The 23040-nt window shown below is 36.5% G+C and overlaps 1 protein-coding gene across 1 annotated transcript in view; it reads left to right on the top strand.

Annotated features, from left to right (window-relative positions):
- RYR2 (ryanodine receptor 2) overlaps positions 1-23040 on the top strand; it is a 445326-nt gene that overhangs the window by 160242 nt on the left and 262044 nt on the right. The window contains exons 4-6 of the mRNA XM_075147916.1: positions 11277-11351; positions 12092-12170; positions 13316-13428. Coding sequence (XP_075004017.1) covers positions 11277-11351; positions 12092-12170; positions 13316-13428 — 267 coding nt within the window. The remainder of the gene's footprint in view (positions 1-11276; positions 11352-12091; positions 12171-13315; positions 13429-23040) is intronic.

Raw genomic sequence — 23040 nt, forward strand, 5'->3', positions numbered from 1 at the left:
TCACCCACTGTTGTCTTTCAGGTTTTCTAGCTTGAGGAGGACTGCTCATGGCACTTTCTGTCTCTAAGAATGACATGTAAATCATCTTCAAAATTATTAAGGAACCAGAGTAACTCTAGAGAACACGATATGACAGATGCAAACAAACAGATGACAATTGTTTCTCTCTCATTTGTTACAGTTCATTTACTATGTCAACCAAAGAGAATGAATTGTTAAATCTGGTCTTCCAAAAAAATCCAGCACAAGAAGCTGCTGTATCATTTTAGTAATCAAGGGAAGAGATAAACTATTGGCTTTAATTTGAAGTTAGTTAAGAGTTTACAATCAAGCAGTTGAAATAAATTATCAAAAACAGAACCAGAAGGTTTCACAAAAGGACTGTTGTTTAATGTGCTTGTAATATGGAAAAAGCAGTGGGATTGCGTGGTTCTCAGAATAACATTTCGTAGAAGAATGGCAGCTGGAAGACACGGAGGTCTTTGATGGATCTAATCTCCTTGATAAACTGACAGCATGATGGCAAATGAAATTCAGTATTGACGAATATAGGAAAGGTTATTTTAGAATGAATCATGTAATTAACTGGTTTCTATATTAATGAATTTACACACACACTCCACTGTAGACAGCTCAGCAAAGACTTCTGATTAGTTTCTGGAGCCATCCAGTAAAAGCAAACAAAATATTGGGATGACAAGAATGGGATGAATAATAATGCCAAAATGATCATACTGTATTTTAAATCCTTGGTTTATGGGGATGGTGGACAGGGTGCATGATCTTTAGTTTTGGTCAACCTGTTTCCAAATGTCTAGCTACCAAATAGAAAACTTTCTAGGAGTCTGTGAACATTTTGAGATCATTAGATTAGGCTTTTTTTTTTTTTTTTTTTTAGCTAGAACATCTTGTACATCTTTGAGAACACATACTTCTTTTTTAAAAGCATGTATGAAATGAAAGCACCCAGTCTTGCTTGGAAGTTCTCCAGTTAGACTTGCTTTTCATGTGGCAAAGAGATTTGCTGCCAAATTTCAGTTCTCAGCTTCAAACTTTGTGATATCAAAACATGAACTGATGAGGTCAAAAGAGGAAAAGGTGGCCATAGAACTCTCACAAAGAAAACCAAGCCACTGCATGTAACATAACATATCACTCTCCCTTTATTCTTGAGCACCTCCATCAAAATTAACCTAAAAATTTCCATAATCTTCTGACATCAGTCATGTGGCACTGAATTTTTTTTTTTTTTTTAATCACGGCATGAAATATTAGTAATGTTTTAATTTTCTTGATTTATTGTGCATTTACATATGATACATTACTACAATAGTGGTGTTGCTCTCCAGCACTACACTTTGAATGCAGGACTTTACAATTCGCATTGTACTTAGTTAGAAACTATCTGCAGAGCAAGTTGTTTGAGATGATCAGGCGTGGTACCTGTTTTACCTGTACTGTGTTTTATCTTTAAGCAATAAGTATTTAATGTGCTACACTATTTAAAGTAAAAAAAATTTGAGAAAACTATTGCATAAAAGAATGATGAAGCCTTGTTCTGAGCAGCTGTTTTGCTTTCTAGTATGAGCTATAATTATGCTAATTGCAATGATAAATGTTCCTTTTAAATGTGGTTTGCAGTTCTGTGTATCCCACTCACTTTCTCAGGGAAAACAAATCCCATTTTTAAGCACCTGAAAGCAAATATTCATTTCACATTTTCTCTTTTTTTCTCCTTCTCATGGCTCTACAGAAATTTATGATGAAGGTAAGCAAGTTAAACATTTAGTATTATACTTTCTGTGAATTCCTACAATTTAATTTAATTCATTCTTTTTCTTTATTTTTAACATCAGCATCAAACTTGCCTTCACTAAAATAGCACATACTGAATTTTGTAAAAATTTGGTTTTAGAAACCACGCTGACTCTAGTTTGGATTGGGGTTATGGTTTATTTAGATCATGAAGGACCAAAGGCAGGCACCTTTGTGGAAAGAGGACTCTGGGATGGCTTCTCTAATTCTCCATTCATCCTTACCCTTTCACTGAGAATGCAACACTACCTGGTAAATAAGAAATCTTGAGACAGTGAATAAATAACAAAAGTCCCAGTAAAACACTTGGGCGTTTTGGAAAGCGGGGACAGCACACTGTTTCTTCTGTCGCAAGAATGCTGTTGTGATGGTATGGTGTCTCAGTGGGGGGAGTGGGGAGCCCTTGGGCTGGGGGTCACTGGCCCTTCACTGCCTCGGGTCAGTAAGCATATGCAGGATGCTTCTCAGTGCTTTTTTTTTTTCTTCTTCTTCTTAAGATTGTGACAAGGCACTTAGTGAGCCTCCAAATATGTTGAATAACTGATATTTGAATAATTAGCTGTCATTATAGCCAAGATGTGTTTGTTATCCGTTTTCTACTTTTTCCTTTAATTATCAACATCTATTCCGAATTCATCTTCTAAAATGATTTGTTTACTGGTTTTCATCCCCTAAGAGTTTGCTGTTCTATGGCATGGTCTTGCTTCATTGTCATTCTCCAAAAGGGAGGAATTCTGGGCTAGATAAGCAGTGCTATTTTAAGGGCTGGATTTAATGATGTCAGAGGAATTTTCTTAGCATGACTCCTCTGCTGATCCATCTTTTCTTCCCACTTGACTGTCTGTCTTATTCTTTATCTGTGAGTTTCTTTCTGAAATGACAAGGATAATTCACATTCCTTGTATCATACAGCAACAGAAAAAGCTTAGGCACAATCCTTAACCTGTGAAAAATGCCTCCCTCCTCCACTTATTTAGCTCTAAAATAACCAGGAAGATTTTTATTAATTCCTTCTATCTCCTATGCAGTGAAGGAGGAGGAGTACAGGGGAAGACAAATCTTCACTAGGATAAGGGAGAAATCAATACATTTTATCCTCTTGGGCAATTTTTTTCCAAACCCCTGAAAGTGCTTGAAAGTAGGAATTTGTAATGGAAGTATTGCCTCAGCCATAAATATAAATGTTTGTTTTACATAGAAGGCTGGAAACAAGTGATCAATATTATTTATTTTTGATTTATTTTCACTGCTGTATCTGCTTTTCATTGATGTGAGGTTTCCCATTGCTGGGAAAGTGATAACATAAATGTAGTGTTGGAAATATGAGGTATATTTGAAGTGCTTCTAAGTATGTGGCTGTTTATTCTGCCTTCTGACAGGTCGGTATTAGCAAAATTGGGATCATTTAGCATGGTGCTGGCACAAATGTTTATCATTATTACCAATGATTCCAATCTTTCTAATATAGATGGTAAAATATCTCAGTGTCCTTAACTGAATAAGACACACTCATGATTTTTATTGGCCAGTTGATTTATTCAGGTTCAGATTTTTATGTGATATTTATATAAAGCATAATTACACATTGTAATGCAGCTTTTAAAGCAAGTTATCCTTAGGAAACCTATAGTTTAGCTAAACCCTTTTTTTCTGTTCTTTGGCTTGGCATGACACATAAAATAGGAGGTAACTGCTGATCATGTCAATGAAAGAAGTTTGTTTTGTTTCTTTTTTCTTTTTTTTTTTTTGTCACAGTGGCCATCATTATCTAAGAGTAGGTACCAGCATTCATCAGTCATACTGATCTCCGTACGTGAATTTTTGCAGCACTTACTGTTTTGTAGTGAATTCCATGAAAAGTCAATCAACTAAGTAGTGATTTAAAACTAAGGTGTAAAGACTAGAATATGTATAGCATGTATAAAGTCTTGATAGGTTCAACTTCCTGTTTGTTATTCCATTGTGACGTGGTATATAGGCTACAGTGAGACAAGCAAAGAGGTTTTAGACTGGTTTGAATTCGCCCTTTGGTCTTGCTGTTACTTGATACGGGCGGGTTGAAGGAATATACTACCACAGTGCCACATGTCAGTGAATTGATTTAATTTGCATCTTTAAATTCTAAGCAACTAAATGCTGTGGGTTTGGTGCCAACCACTGGAAATGGCAGCCGAAGAGCACAGTGATTGCAGAAGGGTCTCATTAGCGTTTTTGGTTTTTGGTAGAAGAATTCAAGGCTTCTGGGCCTGGATGCTGTTACTTTGGAAAGGAAATTCTGTCTTTTTTTCTGTCAGGATTTTTAAAGAAAATGGATACTTCTATGAGCAAGAAGAACATGTAAAACTCCTTGGCTCACACTCTGTAGCTTTGTTTGTAGTCTTTACTGCTTGCAGCATTTTCAAGTTCTCCGATGCTGCTGGAGATGTAATTTCCCAGCGTTGCTATTCCAAGTGCGAATTGTTTAGTTTTGCCTGAGTGATCTTGTCTCACAAGCCTTCTAGCTCTATTCCAGGGTTGCTTCACAAGTTCTGCAGTGACTCAGACTGTTTCCAGACATTCTGTTGTCACCACCGCTTGGGGTTTTCTGGACTCTCTGACCAGCATTCATCCCACAAAACTGAAATGCCTGATTTAGAGCCATGGATATCCTAAGCTCCCTGTGTAACCACAAGCAGAAGCATAGGTATCATCAAAGAGTCGCTCAGATTTTAGATGGGTTGAATTACTGTCCAAAAGTGCCTTTTTCTCTCTTCTGGCTGTTCTCTCTGCTGAGTTTGTGTTTTGTCATCAAGAAATTCTTTTAGATTTTCATAAGCTGTTACTAATCATGCTGGTATTAAAAGAATGAGCCTTCCCATGTTTTCCAGGTGGCTGTTGCCTAGTATTAAAAAGAAGCTTTCGTTAGTCATCTGAAGTTGTGTTCAGTGTGAAAAAATATAGACAGTGATATAATTGTGGGGAGTAAGAGGTCTCATCGAACACTTACCTGTGGTGGTCTCCAATTCTAGTCAGCTTGTAGGATTGCAACATCACTGCTGTTTTTAGATAAATGCTGGCCTCCATCAGCATTGGTCTAGAACAGATTAAAAAATTGCATATTAATAATGAAGTGAATGGATGAGTAGTTTTTACATTGCTATGGAAACATCATTTTGAGCATCCTCTCGTCTACAAAAATTGTTGTAGCATTATGCAAATATTTATGTGTAGAACCATAGTGAGATGGTTTTAGACTGTGGGACATCCTTCCCTCCTATTCATCCCAGTTCCTTTTAGTCTTTTCCCAGTTTCTTTCACTTCATTGCTAATTCTGCCATCATGGAGTTTTCTTTCTCCTTAGTGAGGACTCAAAAGCTTTCAAGATCTACATTTATTCCACATCCTTTCAGTACTTTCCTTTCTATCTTGCAGATTACTAAATGGGTGCCTTTAATTTTCTTAAATGCAGGAAGTGCTGAAGAATTATATATGAACAAAGCACATGTTCCTCGTTGTGCACTCACAGTTTTCTTTCTAAAGAACCCGTTCAGGTTAAATATTTGTATTGGCCTGCTGGTTTAAAAACTTTCATTGGCATTGATGCCAACAGCCTTACATCTCTGGTCTTGGCACAGGTGGTTTCTGACTCGGAACAGCACACTCCAGGGACTAAATATACTTTTATTCAGAATGCATGGTAGGTAGTTTTTTTCAAGCCAATACTTGTGATCAGACCCACGTAATGGGAAATTTGACAGCTCCAACGTGAGTCCCAGGGAAGGGACTTTGAGAAGGTTCCATCACTGGTGGGTGCACTTTCCTGTTTGGTTTCTTTTTGTGATGGTGATGGTTTTTAATTTAAAAGCAGGTAATTGTAGGATATTCTGTGTTTAATTATAAACTTCTGCTTATACTTTTGAACTAAGGGTCTAGGTTTAGAGATAGGATTTTTTTTTTCACTGATTCTGTAGTTTTTTAACAGTATAAATGTTAGAAATAAACTGCGGAGCTTCATGAAACTTAGAACACACTCGTGATGCAGAGAATGTTTTTGCATTTATATTTGCAAGTGTATTTATGAAGTATAGCTGTCCTCTGTTTGACATGCTGTTGTCTCCAGCATCTATTTTAAGTGTAAGATGGCCATTAGTAGAAACAATTAGCTTTTCCCCTCATCCAAATGTGTCACATTGCTGTTTAAATATGAAAGTTGGCAACATTTTTATTTTAAATACCAAGTTAGTGTGTTTTGAAATCACTGTTCCATTATTACATGTTGCAGTTTTAAGCTGCTGTTAGCATTTTAAGTCTGTGACAACAATAAATTCAGTAAGCATCGATTTCCCAATTGGCTTTGGCCATAAAGTGTTAACTTAGGCTTTGTTTCAGAGGCTTGCTCCATTTTAATGAAGTGTAAGTACTCAGTGCGTTGTTTTACTCCAGTGTACATACGAAATAGCCACTAGAAGTCATATTTGAAACTTTTAACGTTATCTTGCAGTATTTGCCTTGGAAAACATTTGTGAAGAAAAACAGGGAGTACATTGCTTCTTTTACTGTACAGCTGCTCTCATATGTTAAAAATCTTCAGTGCCATGAAAATAGCTGTATAGTATTTTTTTAGAAACCCATTCAGACCAATACTGAGTGGTCCTAAGTTCCATCTAGACCATTTGGGCTGGTGTTTCCTATGACTGGATCTGGGGCACAGAGGAGACACTAGGCTAAGCAGCAATTAGGTCGTAATTTACCATTACTGTAAATTATATGGACTGCATTTTTGAGGGATTTACTGCTGATGTCTTGTAGCTTGTTGTTTCACTTGATTTTTCTATTTTTATTTTTTTAAGTCCATCAAACTATACTTCCTTACAATCTAGTCTTTGTACTGTCATTTTCCTTATAGCATGTGCCACTAATTCCATTCTGCTGTTATGGGCTCATCATGGAATGAGGCAGAAAAAGCCATTACATCGTTCTTAAAAACTCAGTGTGTTATCTTGTATGATTTTCTAGAGAGTGTGCTTCAGTTCCTGTTCTTGTGACACATTCAGTATTTTTAAATCGCTTTCATGAGTGACTAGAATTGTCTGAATAGCCATGTGCTAAATGCAATTGCTGTCAGGCTTTCTCAAGCATTAGATTTCTGAATAATGACAATGTTATGAAAGCTTTGTCTGTACACGCACAAAACACTGAAATAACTATCCTGTTTAATTACATACTTTCACATGTTTGTCTTTCTCTGAAGCTCATAGCTTTTTCCCTTTTCATACATTTGGAGATTGTGTAGGCCTGTGAAGAAAAGTCAGCAAAGAAATATCGGCATTTGCTTGCAGTAGAATACTCATTGGTCTAAGAAATGTTTTCTCTAGTAGAAATAAGGCTGTTCTTTCCATTCAAAAGAATGGAAAGGTAATGGCTATTTGACTCAAAATCTCCTTGGATGCCACTAGTCTCTAAAAATTCTCATTGTAAGTGAGGTTCCCAGAAGCACAAATGGCTCCAAAACACTTGTTCAATGTCACCATGGTTAATTTCCTGCAGCTTCTTGTGTATGGCCGGAAGTGTAGCAATGCAGCCATAGGCGCAGTGGTGCAAGTGCTACTGTGTGAATTAACGTCAATGAAATACCTGTTTTAATCTGTCAGGTGATTGCATGTCTGTACATATGACAGTTGTGTATATACAGAATTGTACAGATATAAAGGGTGTATTGGCTCTTGTATAACATATCTTACTGTAGGATTGGTATTTGCAGTAAAATGTATAAATTTTTGTTCAATCTAATTATAAATATTTCATGTTATGTCGCTTCCATCATTTGCACATTTCAGGTAGTTTGTAGGTTGTAATTTTTAATTTTTTTTTTGCATTTTAATCCTGTTTCTATTAAGAAAACAAGGAAAAGAAATATTTCCGAATTTTAACTTATTTTCCTTCTTTATTTTCGTTTCAAGATAACACTCTTTACATCAAATTAAGCAGCTCAGGTTCTTAGTAGTCTGGTTGCCTGGTCTAACAACGCATTGAACTTGAAAGCTGTTTATATATTTTGAATGCTAATCTCTTCAGCTCTAATTGTTGTTGTATTCTAAATTGCCTTTGCTTCGGTGATGGCTTTTGGGTAATGAGATGACTCCAAATTAATCTTGTATTCTAGCTGCAGAAATATTAGACTAGAGATGGGCAGTTTATATGAAGTTTTCACAAGCAGTGTGAATTTGCTCTATTATGCTTTCAATCTCAATTTATTGACTGTAGTGTTTACCAGTTCTGAAGGTTTTTCAGTTGTTATTCTAAAACCCAAATTCTTGGAGGATAAAATGAGGAGAAGAGTTCATATAATTGATACTCCTGAATGGCATAGCTTGTAGAACTTCAATGGATGAATTTTTCTTCGAAAAATTTTGAAAATTCTTTGAAAATTTGAAAATACATTTTTCTCCAGACTGGTTTTATTCAGGGAACGTATTGTTCAACTTAGAAATTACTCTAAAATTGGAAATTAAAAACATAAAGCAAATAACACTCATGATAAATAGTGTGGTTGCTAGAAACTTGCTTGCGTTATACTGCCATTCATATATTTGTGCAAAAGTCTGTGGGCGTTACGGATTGTGGCTTCCAAGAAGTCTTACTTGCAGTGTCTTCTGACATAGTATTATTTGAACATTACTCGAAACTTGGTAAAACTTCAGTGGCACACCTGATCTTGGAATGTTACATCTTTGCCATAGAAGTCCAATTGTTAACTTTTAAATTTATTTTGTTTTAATTTTTTTTTGACATGGAAAATTTACAGTTCTCTGCAACTGTAGCAATGGATTATTTTGAAAATCAAAGACTCTTTCAGTAGACAGTCATGGCCCAACAGCTACTTACTATGCAGTTTCTGGCATAAAGATAAATGCTGAGTATTTAGCTATGAAATGAGCCTTTAAAATAGGAAATTAACTTATAGGTATGTACGTATCCTGGAAAGCACGCTCCAAAATGGAAGGCAGTTGCATAGTACCAGCTTTCTCTTCCAGTTTCTCCCGTATTTTTCTGTGGTTCATCTTTTCACTTTCCCTCCATGTGGATGGCTGGATTATAATTGCCTCTCAGAAACCTTTAAGTGGAAAATGCTTGAAATGTTTTTTGCAACTCTTTGTTTTCTGTCTAAGAAACAGAAACAGCAAACTTGCTTGCATTTTTTTAATGGGCAACGTAATGTTGGTTAAAAAGAATTACTTTAATCCTCTTGGGAAAAATTATCTAAAAAACCACTTCCCCATTTTTCACAAAAGTGATGATTGAAATTTTTTTGAGCCAACCTTTCTGCTGTTTGGCTACAAATGGGCGTTTAACAAAATAGGTGCTAGGCAGACAAATCAATATGGCCAAAACAAGGGCAAGCTAACATAGTGTGATTTTGTTGATCCCACTATTCCTCTTATCTTTTGTACAACAGGCAACCAAATCTATATGTTAGATATCAAATTTGTGGCTAGTAACACAGAATAATTTTGATAAAAATATGAGTGAAATTTCAAACTTTTGTCCATATAAGTGACTTTGTTGGTTGGGTAGCTATGCCTGCTGTTGATAAAGCTTCCAGGCAAATCTGAAATGTTGGTAAGGCAGTATGTTCATAGCATTTTTTCCCCTTTTCCCTAATATGACGAGCAGCGGACATTCAGCATTCATCTTTGGCACAAAGGGCCTGACATTATCAAATGTCTCATTCTTTCCTTGTGCCTTTGGAAAAAGTGGTGGTAGTAATGGTAGTTCAAAGCTAAATCTTCATATCTCACTGTCAAGATGTGTCTGTGACAATGACCATGACTTTTATTCTTTCTTAATAAAAATTCATGTCATTCCATCTTCCAAGGAGATTATTGAATGTGCCTCCCTGCATTTTGACTGCTATGCAGTTTATTGAAAGTCAAAATATACCATGTGTCCATCAAGATGCTCTCTTCTCAGTAAAGATAAAAGCCAGAAATTCCTGGCAGTTTCTTAAAAATGCTGAAATTATTATTTCTTGAAGTGCCTGTTTTTCCACCTATTCTTTTTTTTTTTTTTCTTGAGCAAGTAACTCAAAGATCAGCAAATATTATGCTAATGATTAAAAGATAAGGAAGGACAACCAGTAAATGAGGAGGGGAAATAATTGTGTGTTGCCACCATTCAGGTAAATTGATCTTCAGCGCTGAAATGAAGCTGCCAGAGAGACAACATAGTATGATTGTTTCCAATTTATTCTGTAATGAATCTGATGATCCAGTCAAACAGAAGGTCGGTCTACTGTGATAAAAGAAAGGGTATAAATGCTGTAATAAGAAATTAGGAGTCCTATATGACAGAATAATGCTGCTTATGTAGTTGTTATATTTGTAGACTCAAAAATATGTATTTACTGATATTGCTTGAAGAGTGTGATGTTCTGTCAGAGGAATATGGACTTATGCTCTTACCAGTGTCTTGTCTGACAGTCTCTGCTCCTGACCAATGTCAGTCAGCTGCATCTCCGTCTAAGGAATTCATAAATCTTCAGCAGAATTTGAAAGATTGCTCACGCTTTAACAAGATTCATCTATTCTTTCATGAGTGGTTAAACTGATTATAGATAAATAGAAACCATAATGAAAATACTGTGGAAAAAAATTGTCGCATTTTCTTGGGATAAAAGTGAATTTTATTACTTTAATTTTCTTTCACTCAAGATTTATGCTGCATTTCTCAAGAGGAACGTTTACTCAGGCATGATTTCTGAATTTTCAGAACCCCCAAATCCTGTTCAGTTAGCTTGGACGTCTTCGAGCACTTACCTGGCCTAGCAGATAAAGAGTTCTGTCTGATAGTGTTTAAACACTGGGGCAAGCAGTCTGGAAGTTGATGATCTTCAATGTGCTTGATATATCATTAACACTTTCTGGTAAAACAGGGACAATACTCCAGAAGCTTCCTCTGCATACCTTCTGTATAGAAAAGTATATCATTTGGAGGGAAAATGGGTGAAGATGGAGAGATTTAACAATACATAAGGGTGTAGAGGGTAGTGTGACACGCATTAAAGCTGCTCTTCTCTAGAGGCCGTCTGCTTTCAGCCCAAGGAAGAAGGATTCAAGCTTCTAGAATATATTTTATATCAAATTGTTGACGGTACAAAGTACACCATTTTCTCTTCATCAGTGAATTGAGCACTTCTAATAGAAGAAGTCAGTAACTTCTAGATTCGCCCATCCAAAGATCTGCCCCAAGGACTTAAAAGGTCAGTATGTTAAGAGGCAATCAAAACTAAAGAGAACACATTCATAAAACTACCTCCTTGAACTAATCCCTGAATAGCATTTTGTAGAGAAATAGACTTCTCTGTCACAGGGCAAATACAGATTGTCCAGAGATTGACGAGGATTTCTTTTTTTCTTTTTTCTTTCTCAAAAAGTCTGATTTTATTACAACATATCACTATATCACTTCTCTTTATCTTTCAGTCTGCACAAGGTGGCGGTCATCGAACACTACTCTATGGGCATGCAATCCTGCTACGCCATTCCTACAGCGGCATGGTATGTAACAGGAGTTGATAGCAGCAATGATTTCTTTTTTGTATTAAAGTTACGTTTGAAAGTGCCCAGACTATTGCCATTTACTGATATTTGGAGAATTATTCACATCAAAGAGACGTTTTACCCGTGGTTCATGGAAACCTTTGTGAAGGGTAGGTGCTTCGAAATACAAAACTGAGCTGGTCATATCTGGGTAAGTGCTAAAACTGAGTCTGGCTCCATAGTGATGAGTTCTCTGTTTGTCAGTCTATTTTGAGTTGGTGATTTCTCATTTTTTTTTCCCTTGGATATTGCATATTGCATAAGCTGAATCCACAGCTGGCATCTGGCTGGCAACCTGAACATATGTTGGAGGCTGAGTGGAAGAGGAAATTCCTTCTTGCACATATTTTGGACAGAAGCCTTACTCTTCAATTCCCTGATGAATTATACAGGTTCCAAATTCCTTAACTACAAGTGAGGCTTCATGGAGCTGAACTTTGATTTAACCAGCTCCTTTATTTCCACTATTTCTGTCTCAGTGGAAAGATAACCTGGGTAGACTGAGAGGTTATTTTAGAACATATATCTTTGTCAAGTCTCCTTGAGTGCCATTCAGTTTATCAGGCATATACGATAGTAACTAGTGGGGATAATTTAAGAATAATTAATCCTGTCTTAGGAGGTTGATGGCTTTTTATATTTCAGTGGATTATCAGACGTGAACAGAACTAGTAATGCATGCTTTTTTATTTTGATAGTATCTGTGCTGCCTCTCTACATCTCGATCTTCAATGGATAAGCTGGCATTTGATGTAGGATTGCAAGAGGACACAACAGGTAAACACTAGTTTAAAAGACTATGTAATGAAGAATACTTTCAGTCTAAAAATCAGAACAGAGACCTATAAATACATATAAATCACATAAAAATTAAGTCTATTTTAAGGACTAAAGAAACAAAACTTAATATTTCTGTGTTTTACACATTCAGTATCTTATCTTTACATTTTCTAATAGATTATGTCATTTCTTTTCTATGAGATATAAACACGTCTACTGATATTTAAATATAAATTTATAATATTGAAGGTAAGTAAAGGAATATTCCCAAGTTGTTATTCTTGTAGAAACCTTCTGCTGAAAATTTTTTAAACTTGTATTATTTTAAATAAAGATTCTATTAAAGTTTTAGAACTACTGGTGACTTGGGTTTATTTGTATTTTTAAGACTGATATAGCTTCTTACAATGCCATCAGTTTGGTGTAATTTTTTAATTAGAAATAAGAAGTTTGCTTGTTTTTTAAAGTCTCGCTGTAGCTAGGAGTAATAACAGTAATAACAGCAACAATTGAACAGTTCCAAGATCAAAGAGTTTTTTTCTGAAAAGCATGCTTTTTGTTCAAGAAGTATATCTGAAAGCAAGGTTTATCATGGGAACAAAATTTGTGACTTTAATACTTACAAATATTCTGGGGAATTAGAGACATTAACAGTCAGTAGAAGTGGAAGACCATAATTGAATTTGGATTTATGAGATCTTTCAAATATTATTTTAAGTGGTATTATGGATGCTTGTTTTTATTGCCCTTAGTGATGGGTTGCTCTGCTTCTTTGTCCTAATTCTCAGCGGAATATTCTTCGAGGTCTTTCCTGGAACTTGGAACGAAGGCGACAGGGAAGCCCTTTAGCAAAAGCAGCCTGGACCAGGTTGCCTAGAGAACACAGAGAGCCACCTCCTTACTCTGGAATCACTGTTCCAGAGGTCTTGCTGTCTTCTGCATATGTGTATTATTTCCAGCTGAGTTTCTGACCAAGGTGGTGCAGGAACGATATTAGTTATGGAAAACACGTAGAAACTTGGTTTACCCAACTGAAAACTGGGTCAGAACTTTAGGATTGAGATAAATGTGAAAGTAATGGCAATAATGTTGGGCATTTTCTTTCTAATTTCTTTCTCTGCTATTACTCAATGATGATATAGGTGAGGCATGCTGGTGGACCATCCATCCTGCTTCCAAGCAACGATCAGAAGGAGAAAAAGTGCGTGTTGGAGATGATCTTATTTTAGTCAGTGTCTCTTCAGAAAGATATTTGGTAAGTTCTGTAAGAATATCTGTACAGTGCTTTCTCTACAGAAAAAACAGTTGATAGAAGTGTTATACTAAAGTCTGGTTTACGTTGCCACCTCCACAAAAGTGCAGCTTAAGGTGTTTAAACGGGTATTTGATACCATTTTGCAAATGAAGACACCGAAGGTCTGGAAAGTGAGACATTGATATGTGACTAATGTAATTTGTGTTCATTTAAATAGTAGAATAGAAGTTGAAAGATTTACCAATGAAGGAAAAAAAAAAATACAGAAAAAAGAAATCTATCCAAATAGCATAATTGAGGTGTTTAGAGTCCCTGTGAGTGTTCAGAGTTTAACAGCACTATCATATATGAATTAAAACTTTATACCAAAATTTTGGAACGTTTAACTTAGGTACACAGCATTTTGTGGGTTATTTTCTTAGGAATATATACAGCTACTGACATGTCATAATTAAATATAACTAAAATACTTGATAATTAAATATAATTGAAATATTTTAAAACTTTCTGTGGTAGCTGCTTTTTATCACTGGTTTAAATAACTTTCTTCCTCATCAAAGTATCTCCCATTTGTTCTGTAATGAAACTCTTAAACACTTGAATATTAATTTCTTTTTGTATTCTTGGTGTTGCAAGCACCTGAACTATTCTATCTGGAAAAAAAAAGATGAAAATAAGAAGAAAATCAATCTGCTGGAAGCTTCTGTAAAATCAGCCCCAGTGATTCAGCAAATGTAGCTACAACTTAAAAAAAGGAGGAAGGGGTTTTAGCTTTGTCAAGCGGACTGTCTCAGATCTGCATATAAAATTCAAATTTATTCTATATTATTCACTTTTTTTTTTAACGCTATGAAACATTATTTCTGAAAGTTTTTTACAGTATTTAGAAAAAGGAGTGAAGAGTTTAATAATAAATAATAAAATAATGTTTTTTTTCTTTTTGATAAAATTGAAAATGTTCTCCCTTTGGAAACACATAGAAAAATGAGAATATAATTATTAAAACATAATTGTAACTTCTAATTAGAAGTAACTCATTTAGTGAGTTATTTTTTGTGAGTAGACATTTTGACAACTTTCCAATCATCTTTACATTTTAAAATTATTTTTAATAACTACTTTTATGAGAATTGTAATTAGACTTACTGGAAAAACAACTTATTGTGGTAAAAAATAATGAGAAATCTAATTCATGAAAAGGTTTTATTTAAAGACTTTGAATTTCTTTGAAATTCATTGAATTGCTGAACTGGGTTGCTGAAGTTGAATTTTGCTCCAAATTGTGTCTCTGTGTAGGTATATGCCTGAACTCATATTTTCTGCCCTCTAATTAGTAAATCAGCTTAGCCTTTTACGTTACTTAGGGTTTGTGCCTCAACTGTTGATTCTCAAGGCTATCATATGTACTTTTATACAACAAGAGACGTAATGCTGACTGCAGAGACTGATTTTCCTCAACACGTGGTGTTAATGCATATACTGCATCTTCCATGCAAAATATCAATATACTAAAAATAAATATTTTCAGTGTAGAGAGAAACGACACAAATCTATGTTATTGATATTTTAATCTCTGTATTATAGTCTTTAAATGGTTTAGAGCTAGATTTTAATGAATAGTTATTAAACCTATTTCAGTTATTCAGCTCTGGTTTGATAGTAAGAAGGAGCAAGGATTCAGCAAATTCATTTTGCTCTTACATGCACTCACCCCCACATTTTTATGAACAGATGTTTTTCCAGACTAAATGAAGAGCTGCTTAACTATGTAGCTTCACAATCATAAACATATTTGTATTTTTGCTACCTACTCAGTAGTTATATTAGCACTGTAAATAAAGCAATAATACTTTTATGAGAATTCAAACAGTTGATAAAGACTGAATTAGCCTGTTACCAATGAGTGAATATTTTTCATGAAAGCTGTCTCTCCATCTTGAACTGTTAGTCTTAATCCATTAGGCCATCTACAAAATAAGTTCAAAGGATGTACCTTTGAAAATAATCACAATGTTTTCATTTTGAGTGGAGTGTCATATTATAGTCCCTATTTTCTACAACACTGAAAGGCACGTAGCAACTGATACCTTTTACAAGAGTTAGGACGGTGGAGAGATGAAGTTATTTTTATGAGTCCCCTTGGGTAGTGAGACCAAATAGACTCTACTGAATCCAGTCAAGGAACGCTTTTTCTAAGGGTGAGGAGTTCCTCAGATAGATCCCTTGACAGAGAGTGATGTTCAGCAGGATGCTGAGAGTTAGGTTTATTTACATTGTGTACTTACGGTTAAAACCTCAGGAAAAGGTAAGTTTTCTATCAAACGTTCTATGTCTATATGCTGTTAGGAATAGGGTTGGAATGTCACCTTTTTATATTGCAGTATTGCTCTATGTTTTCAAGCAACTTGCTAATTATCTCCAAATTAAGACAAACAGGTTAACAATCCTGGGGCAAAGATGCGTATGTAAAAATAACAGATGAGTAGAGTTCATTCACAGGGCATGGCTTTTGCAAAATGTAGTCAAAACTTAGTTTAATTGGTATAATACAAGGGGAGAGCAGAACTACATCAGCTTCATAGCTTAGTCTTCCAGTTGTCTGAGTGCAGCTCAATTACTGAATTTTTTTTTCCCATTGACTTTGTGACTTTATGATCTCAGTGTAGTCAGTAGATTAGTGTTTAGACCTAATTTGGTTGGCAACCACTATTAAAGTATTAAGAAAATGTCAGGACTTTCCTGTAGTTCCCCTTCCCTGCTTTCCATCAAAAAAAGATTTTGGGACAATTGACTTTATTTTTTTGCCCTGAAGAGTCATCTTTTTAATTGCAGTGATCAAGTGCTAAACCGATAGGAAGATTAGTGTTAAAATAGTAAGCTAAAGGTCCACAGATGTGGATTTTGGCTGTTTGTTGACTCACAGCGATGTCCCTGGGCAAGTCATTCAGTTGCTCTGACTCTCATTATCCCTACCTATACAATAGGATTTTAGATGCTTATTTTTCTGTGTAGCATTTCTGAGGAAAAGCACTTACATAAGTGCTTGTGGCATTATCTAACGCACGAGCTGCGCCATTGCCAGACCCTTCAGAGAGGAAACCTGGCTCTGCTGAACCCTCTTGGCATAGAGCTAAAAGCTGTAAATACTGCCACCGTTTAAGTTCAGGACAGAGCTGCTCTGTTTCCTTTCTTGAGGCAGCGCAGGCTGATGAACAGATGTAATATTTCCGGCGTGTTTTCCCCATCTGATACCTATTAGCATGTACCCCTGCACTGAGGTTTGCCTATGCCTATTGTTAATTATGTACAATGATTGCTTTCAAAATTGCCAATTTTCAATAGCTTAGAAACTTAATTGATTGTAATTTCTTCCAAATTCATGAAGCCTCTGGATAACTTAGTCTTCTAAACATAATTCAAGAAAAAGTCCTTAGACATGAAGTTGACATACAAAATGCATAAATTAAGATAAAAATAAAAATTAGTGTCAATGAGGCCAGTGTTATTCTGGCTAAGAAGTCAGGAAAGAGGAAAAAAAACCCAACTTTGAATCTACAGTGCACAGATTTCAGTATAATGCAACAATTTCTGCACTGTGATACATATGTAGTTGCTGAGTTGCTGTCCTGACTGTAGCTGGTCTGCAGCTGCATTATGCAAATCTGTGAACAAACCTTGAGGTTTATTTCTCTGATTTAAATGACTTTTTTTTTTTTTGAATACTGGAAGCTAATATGAAACTAATATGAAACTTTCCTTTGAAGTGTAAGCTTTTCCATGAAGATTTTTATCATGGTTAACTGACGACAGAGTTCCCTTTCAAAAATATCATCATCCAAATTAGACCAAATTATTTTAAACGTAGAGCTGGACAGGAGGACAGCCCCTGCATCCTCTTGCATCAAATACATTGTTTATCTTCAGCTCTTAGTTTTAATTCTCTTATTTATTAACAGATACTTGGGACAGCTTCTAAATATCTGTAGCATTTGTTGGTGCAATAGTACCAGGGAACATAGTAGTATGTAACTTTTTTTTTTTTTTAACTTTTAAAATTTTATTCTCTCCCCCTCCCCCCCCCATTTTTTCAAAGAGTATGAAACTCAGTATTGGACTTTGCTTGCTTCTGTGTAAGTTCACATCCATCATTTACTTTTTGTTGAAAAATAGTAAAAAAGGTTTTTCTTAAAAATAATTTGAATCTGCATAAACAAACCTGAAATTAGTGGAACCAAGGTAGTGTTGAACTGCTCTATTACACTGATCATAATGCAGTTCCCACAGAGTCTTTATACAATTTGAAATGTTATTGTGGAGGCTGGTAGATCTTCCTGATAATTATGGTTGTCAAGCTGCTCTGCCTTATAAAATCCTGCTTCCAAGTGCTCATGATCAAGTGCTTGCAATGTAAAAAATTACTTATTAGAAATAGTAGCATCTATTTCTGTTTTTTTGTTGTTCTTGTTTTCTTGTTTGTTTTTTTTTAAATTTTTAATCAGTCTGAGATAATTTTTTTTTTAGTTCATCCAGAAGAGGTCAGATGTTTGAAGGCAGGGAAGAAAAAAAAATTTCACATCATTAAGAAAATTCATCTTGTTTTCTTGAAAATGTTAAGCATTCCACACTTTATTATAAACACAGGAAATTAGAAGGAGCGTTCTTGACATCACAGGTGTAGTTTTCACTAACTTTTTAAAAAAAAAAAAAGAAAAGAAAAAGAAAAAAAAGGTAACAAGCCTCTCCTTGCTTAAACTTAATACACGAACATTCTCCTGAAATAATGCAGCTTGGTCATGCCCAGGAAAGATTTTTAAAATTTTCTTTTATAGAATCATAGAATCATTAAGGTTGGAAAAGATCTCTAAGATCATCCAGTCCAACTGTCAACCCAACACCACCATGCCCACTACACCATGTCCGTAAGCGCCTCATCTACCCGTCTTTTAAATACCTCCAGGGATGGTGACTCAACCACTTCCCTGGGCAGCCTGTTCCAAGGCCTGACCACTCTTTCAGTAAAGAAATTTCTCCTAATGTCCAATCTAAACCTCCCTTGGTGCAACTTGAGGCCATTTCCTCTCGTCCTAAAAAGTGCTGACTTTGTTTATTTTGCATAAGCTAGACCTCTTGCACCTCCTGTGTGTTAATGAACTGTTTAAACTCCCTCTACAGTGAATAATTACACATACCACAGCCCTGGTGGAACCAGATAGTCCTTGTAACGGGTGGCTTAAGGTGGGGATGAAGTCAGGCACTGTATTGACAGCTGAGAACTCAGTGTTTTATGTGCTGTCGGTGATCTGCTGTCATTTAAGGTATGTGGAGGAGGAAGCTGTGAGAAAGTAGAAAGAACAAAAGGCAGGTGATGTAGCAGGGACGGGAGCCTGGGACTAAAGTGGGAAGGAGGGAAACTGAGTGGGACTTGATGACTGGCTGAAAAGATTGGCAGCTGAAGGCAGGCAGGCAGTAAGGAACTAATAGATCATCTGGGACAAGAAGCTGGTGACAAGGGAGGAGTGGGCACCTGCTGGTTAAAGTTGTGTTAGAAATTTGGGGCAGAAAACCTGTGCCATTTTGGCAGGGAGAATTGAAAGAAGAACCAGTGGAATGGGACTGGGAATGAAGGACAACAAGAGAGATCGATAGAGAAGGAGTGGGCTGGCTGGGGAGAAACGAACCGCTGGACAAAGATCTAGAGAGGGGAAAGTCTGGGGCCAAGAAACGAGAAAAGAATTGAGGGGCAGGAGTTGCGGTGAGTTTCTGGAGAGCAGTCTAATGCTGGCTGACATGGGAAGGAAGAAGTTGACCAAGAAAAAAGCCAAAAGGCCATGCTGAGGCTTTGTAGGTCTGAGCAGAATCTTTTGAAGCAGAAGGAGGCCCTAATTCTGGGTGACAAGATAGGCTGTAACTGGGTTGGGAAGCTGGATTGGCTAGGTGAGAGATATGGGACTGGGATAAAGTTTTGGAGAGGAAAAGAGAGTGGGAGAGGCTTGGAGCAATTAGGCTAGATAACTGCTATCAGCAACTATCTAGAAACCCGTTGTATTAAGGCACAGCAGTCACCCGTGGTATGCTGACAGCCTACTCATGATGGTGATTTTGTGTTAGTTTAGGTGGCAGATGGCTGAAAAGTGGTTTTAAAGTTTCCTTCTCTACCTGTGGTTCATGTGGGTGCCAGTGTGGTGCCACCTACTGTAACTGTGGGGGATTTTTTGCCCTTTTTTTTTTTTTTAAATATAAGAAAATTACGTATAAATTATACCACAAAAAATAATTTTCTTAGCTTTTGAAAAACCGCAGGCAGTAGAAAATGCAAAAATTATGGCACTATGTATTTTATGAAATCTTTTAAATTACAGTCACACTGGCTTTTTATGGAACGCTATCTCAGTGCTGATAAAAGTTTGATGGATGTGTCAGGGCTGAGTAGCAGAGAGGCTGTGGAATGAAGCAACTTTGAAGATGAAATTTCAAGCTGGGAATTGCAGGTGGAGGATTGGTGGTATGATGCTTAGCTAATTATTTTCCTGGAGAATTAGATTCTGTACTAGACTGCTGTGGAATTTGCTGAGCAGATCATCTTTTATACCAGGCTTGCTTTCAAGAGGTCTCTAACTCTTCATCCCTTACCAGGAATATTCCTTACCTGAATTGTGGTTCTGAGGTCTCCTCCTTCTGCCAGAGGTTGAGGTTCCAGAGTTGCTCAGTCTTGATACCTGCAACTGGGGTGAATGGAAGATATGCCTTGAACATTAAAACTGCATATAATGCGGTCTACAGTGGGAATTAAACGGGTCCTTGTTACCTCAACTTGGGCATCCTAGATTAATGAAAATTTCTTAGCATAATCTATGTACCTCCACTCCCCATTGGAAAATGGGCTATAATGCTACTCCTTTGGGGTTTTGAGAAAATGAATTCATTAATATTTGTTGTGTTTTGTGAAATGATGTAATTGTTGGCAGCAAGAGAAAAGCCTGTGAGGAAATTAATAATTCTCTTTTCAAAGCTTTGAAGAATTTACTATATTGAATAAAGCATGAGGCTGCAGATTGAAATTTGAGGAGAAAACAAAGCACTGAGCAGCTGTTTGTGAAGTGAACTCCTTTTTTCTGTATATACAATGAGGCAGCACTTGTGGAAAAAATTGTACAGGATCATGCCATTGAAGACTGTAACATGATGCCTTTGCCAGAAGCCATTCTTTTTCCATAGGCTACTTTGTTTGACATTTCCTAATTTTTGAGTACTTGCTTCTGTAAAATTAATATTTTGTTAATGAAAGCTCTTATGTCTAATCATACTAAATGATAATCATTTGGAAGCATAGTAGCTGATGTGCTTCAGGCTTTTCGTGGCTATAGCGCAGAAGGAGAGCTAATATAAAGAGGGGGAATGCAGACTACCCCCGTCTATCCTCTGTGGGATCCTTATGCTTTCCTGCCATGCATCTGCATTGTCATTTTTTTGATCCAAAATGTTTTTTTCTTTCTAATAAAAAAAAAGAAAGGTGTTTGGTTGGGGGTTTTTCTTTTTTGTGTTGTTTTGTTTTGTTTTGTTAAGTTACAGATACAGGTGTAGTTTTTGACTTCTTAGCCAAAATGGAAATATCTCCAGTGTGGACATCTTGCAGTTTTGCTTTGCCTGGTCTCAGACTGACTGTGTAAAAGTAGAGAAACATATGAAGTGCTCCCCCTCATTTTGATACACGTGTTCTCACTTGTGTACCTGGTCATGGGAATGGTGTCTGTTCAAGACTTGGAACATCTCAGAGATTCTTGGGTCATTGAGGATAGGTGCCTAAATGGTTTGAAATTGCTTCTCTGTTCTGATTGTTCTAGTCATTTTAAGACAGTTAGAGAGAAAGGGGAAAATAGCAAGGGCTGTCAGAGTCGCCGTGTACAAAATAGATTGAATTGGATCATGTCTGTAGCCTCCATCTCTGCACCAGCTGGGACTAACTTTTGAAGTAGTGTGGTTGATGTGGTTGTTGTGTGCAGTACTTAAGCATTCTTGGAATTGCCTGCCTTGTATGCAGTTCTCAAAATGTATCAGAAAATAAACTTTATTATTTTTCTTTTGCTATTCTCGCTATTTGGAATGGCCCGAGATTGAAGGCAGAGACATCATAATGTAAAATGCAGATAGAAATAGATACTGCTAGATGAGGTGTCAGTATTGACACATCTTAGCCAAGAGGAAGCCTGAAGGAAGAGTTCTGCTTTCTTTATGTTTTTTTCTTTGCACACATGCACGTTTTGGAGAACAGAAACTTTGATGCCAACTGACAGTGAAATTTAAAATACATCATCTAGTTATTTAGAGCTATGTAAATGCAGCTATGGTGCTGCAATCACTGCTGAAGGGTTCTTGTGGAAATTACCATCTGATTCCTAAGCTCTCCAGTGAGCTTGAATATACTGTGTTCTTCCTGAAGACCTAGGAACAGAGATGTGATTGTGTTACTTTTCTGCAGAGCAGTACAGAGTTTATAACATGGGCAACCTGTAGTATTCTGGGAGGTTTGAGTCTTGGAGTTTATCCTTGAGAAGCTGCCTCTAGACTATAGTGTTAACCTAGATTCATAAAATACCATAATTTAATTCTGAAAAGTGATTAAAAACCTATGGCAGGTTAAATGCTGGTTTAGGAGATTATTAGTTTATCAGTAGGGAAGACAGATGTAGCTTTTTGGTTGAGCCTGGACACCAGTGCAAAAAAGATATTATTTGGGTGAGACAGAAGGCTGAAGGACCTGCCTGTAATGGTGAAGACCCATACCAGACAGCAGGACTCCTGAACCTAACATATTCCTGCTTTGCAAATGTTGTTACTGCATGCCTGAAAGGCACGTGCTACACATGTGGTCCTCATCGATGGTGGCAACCTGCTACTTCTGCCAGATACTCTGTTATGCGAGCTAGCAAAGATCTGTGTAGTAAGTACAACGGCTGCTCAACATCAGTGTGAGTGTCATGTCCGCATCCTGGACATTGTGTTATGGAATCTGTGTTTCATTTTGATCGTTTTATTGTGCTGGAAGTACCAAACCAAGCAGATAAGCTCCAAATAAGTTACAAACAGGCAGCAAATAGCTTTGAAACAACATTGAGATTGTAAAGTATAGCACTGAAAAGTTAGGCAATGCCAGGATTAAGACTGGCATCTCTGATCTGTTGGGATTTGTTTTCTCTGTACATTTGATGTAATTAAATCCTTGAATATCCTTTGACAGGCTACCTCCTCTACGTGGTCAAAGCTTCATTTTATTGTTTGCTATGGATGTGTCCAGGGGATGAACACCATAGCGTATGGAATTGTAGTTGCCAAGACCCCTGACCTTCAATTGTAAATTGAAGGATGCAGCAAGCAATCTAGGGAAGTGAAGGAAAGAAGAGATTTACAGAGTTATACTCTCTATTTCTCTGCTTTGGTCGTCATGTGTTGTATTAGGTCATTTAAACCATACTTTTTAAAGATATAATTCTCTGATGACTCAGCTTGAGACATCTGGGTTATAATCAGAGCTGCAACTGGAGTCAAATGAATGGATAAAAATAACAGGTGATCTGAAGAGAGATGTCAGTGACGTATTTTTGTTCAGTTTCCTGT

Source organism: Calonectris borealis, chromosome 3 (assembly GCF_964195595.1).
Source record: "Calonectris borealis chromosome 3, bCalBor7.hap1.2, whole genome shotgun sequence".
NCBI classification, from domain to species: domain Eukaryota; kingdom Metazoa; phylum Chordata; class Aves; order Procellariiformes; family Procellariidae; genus Calonectris; species Calonectris borealis.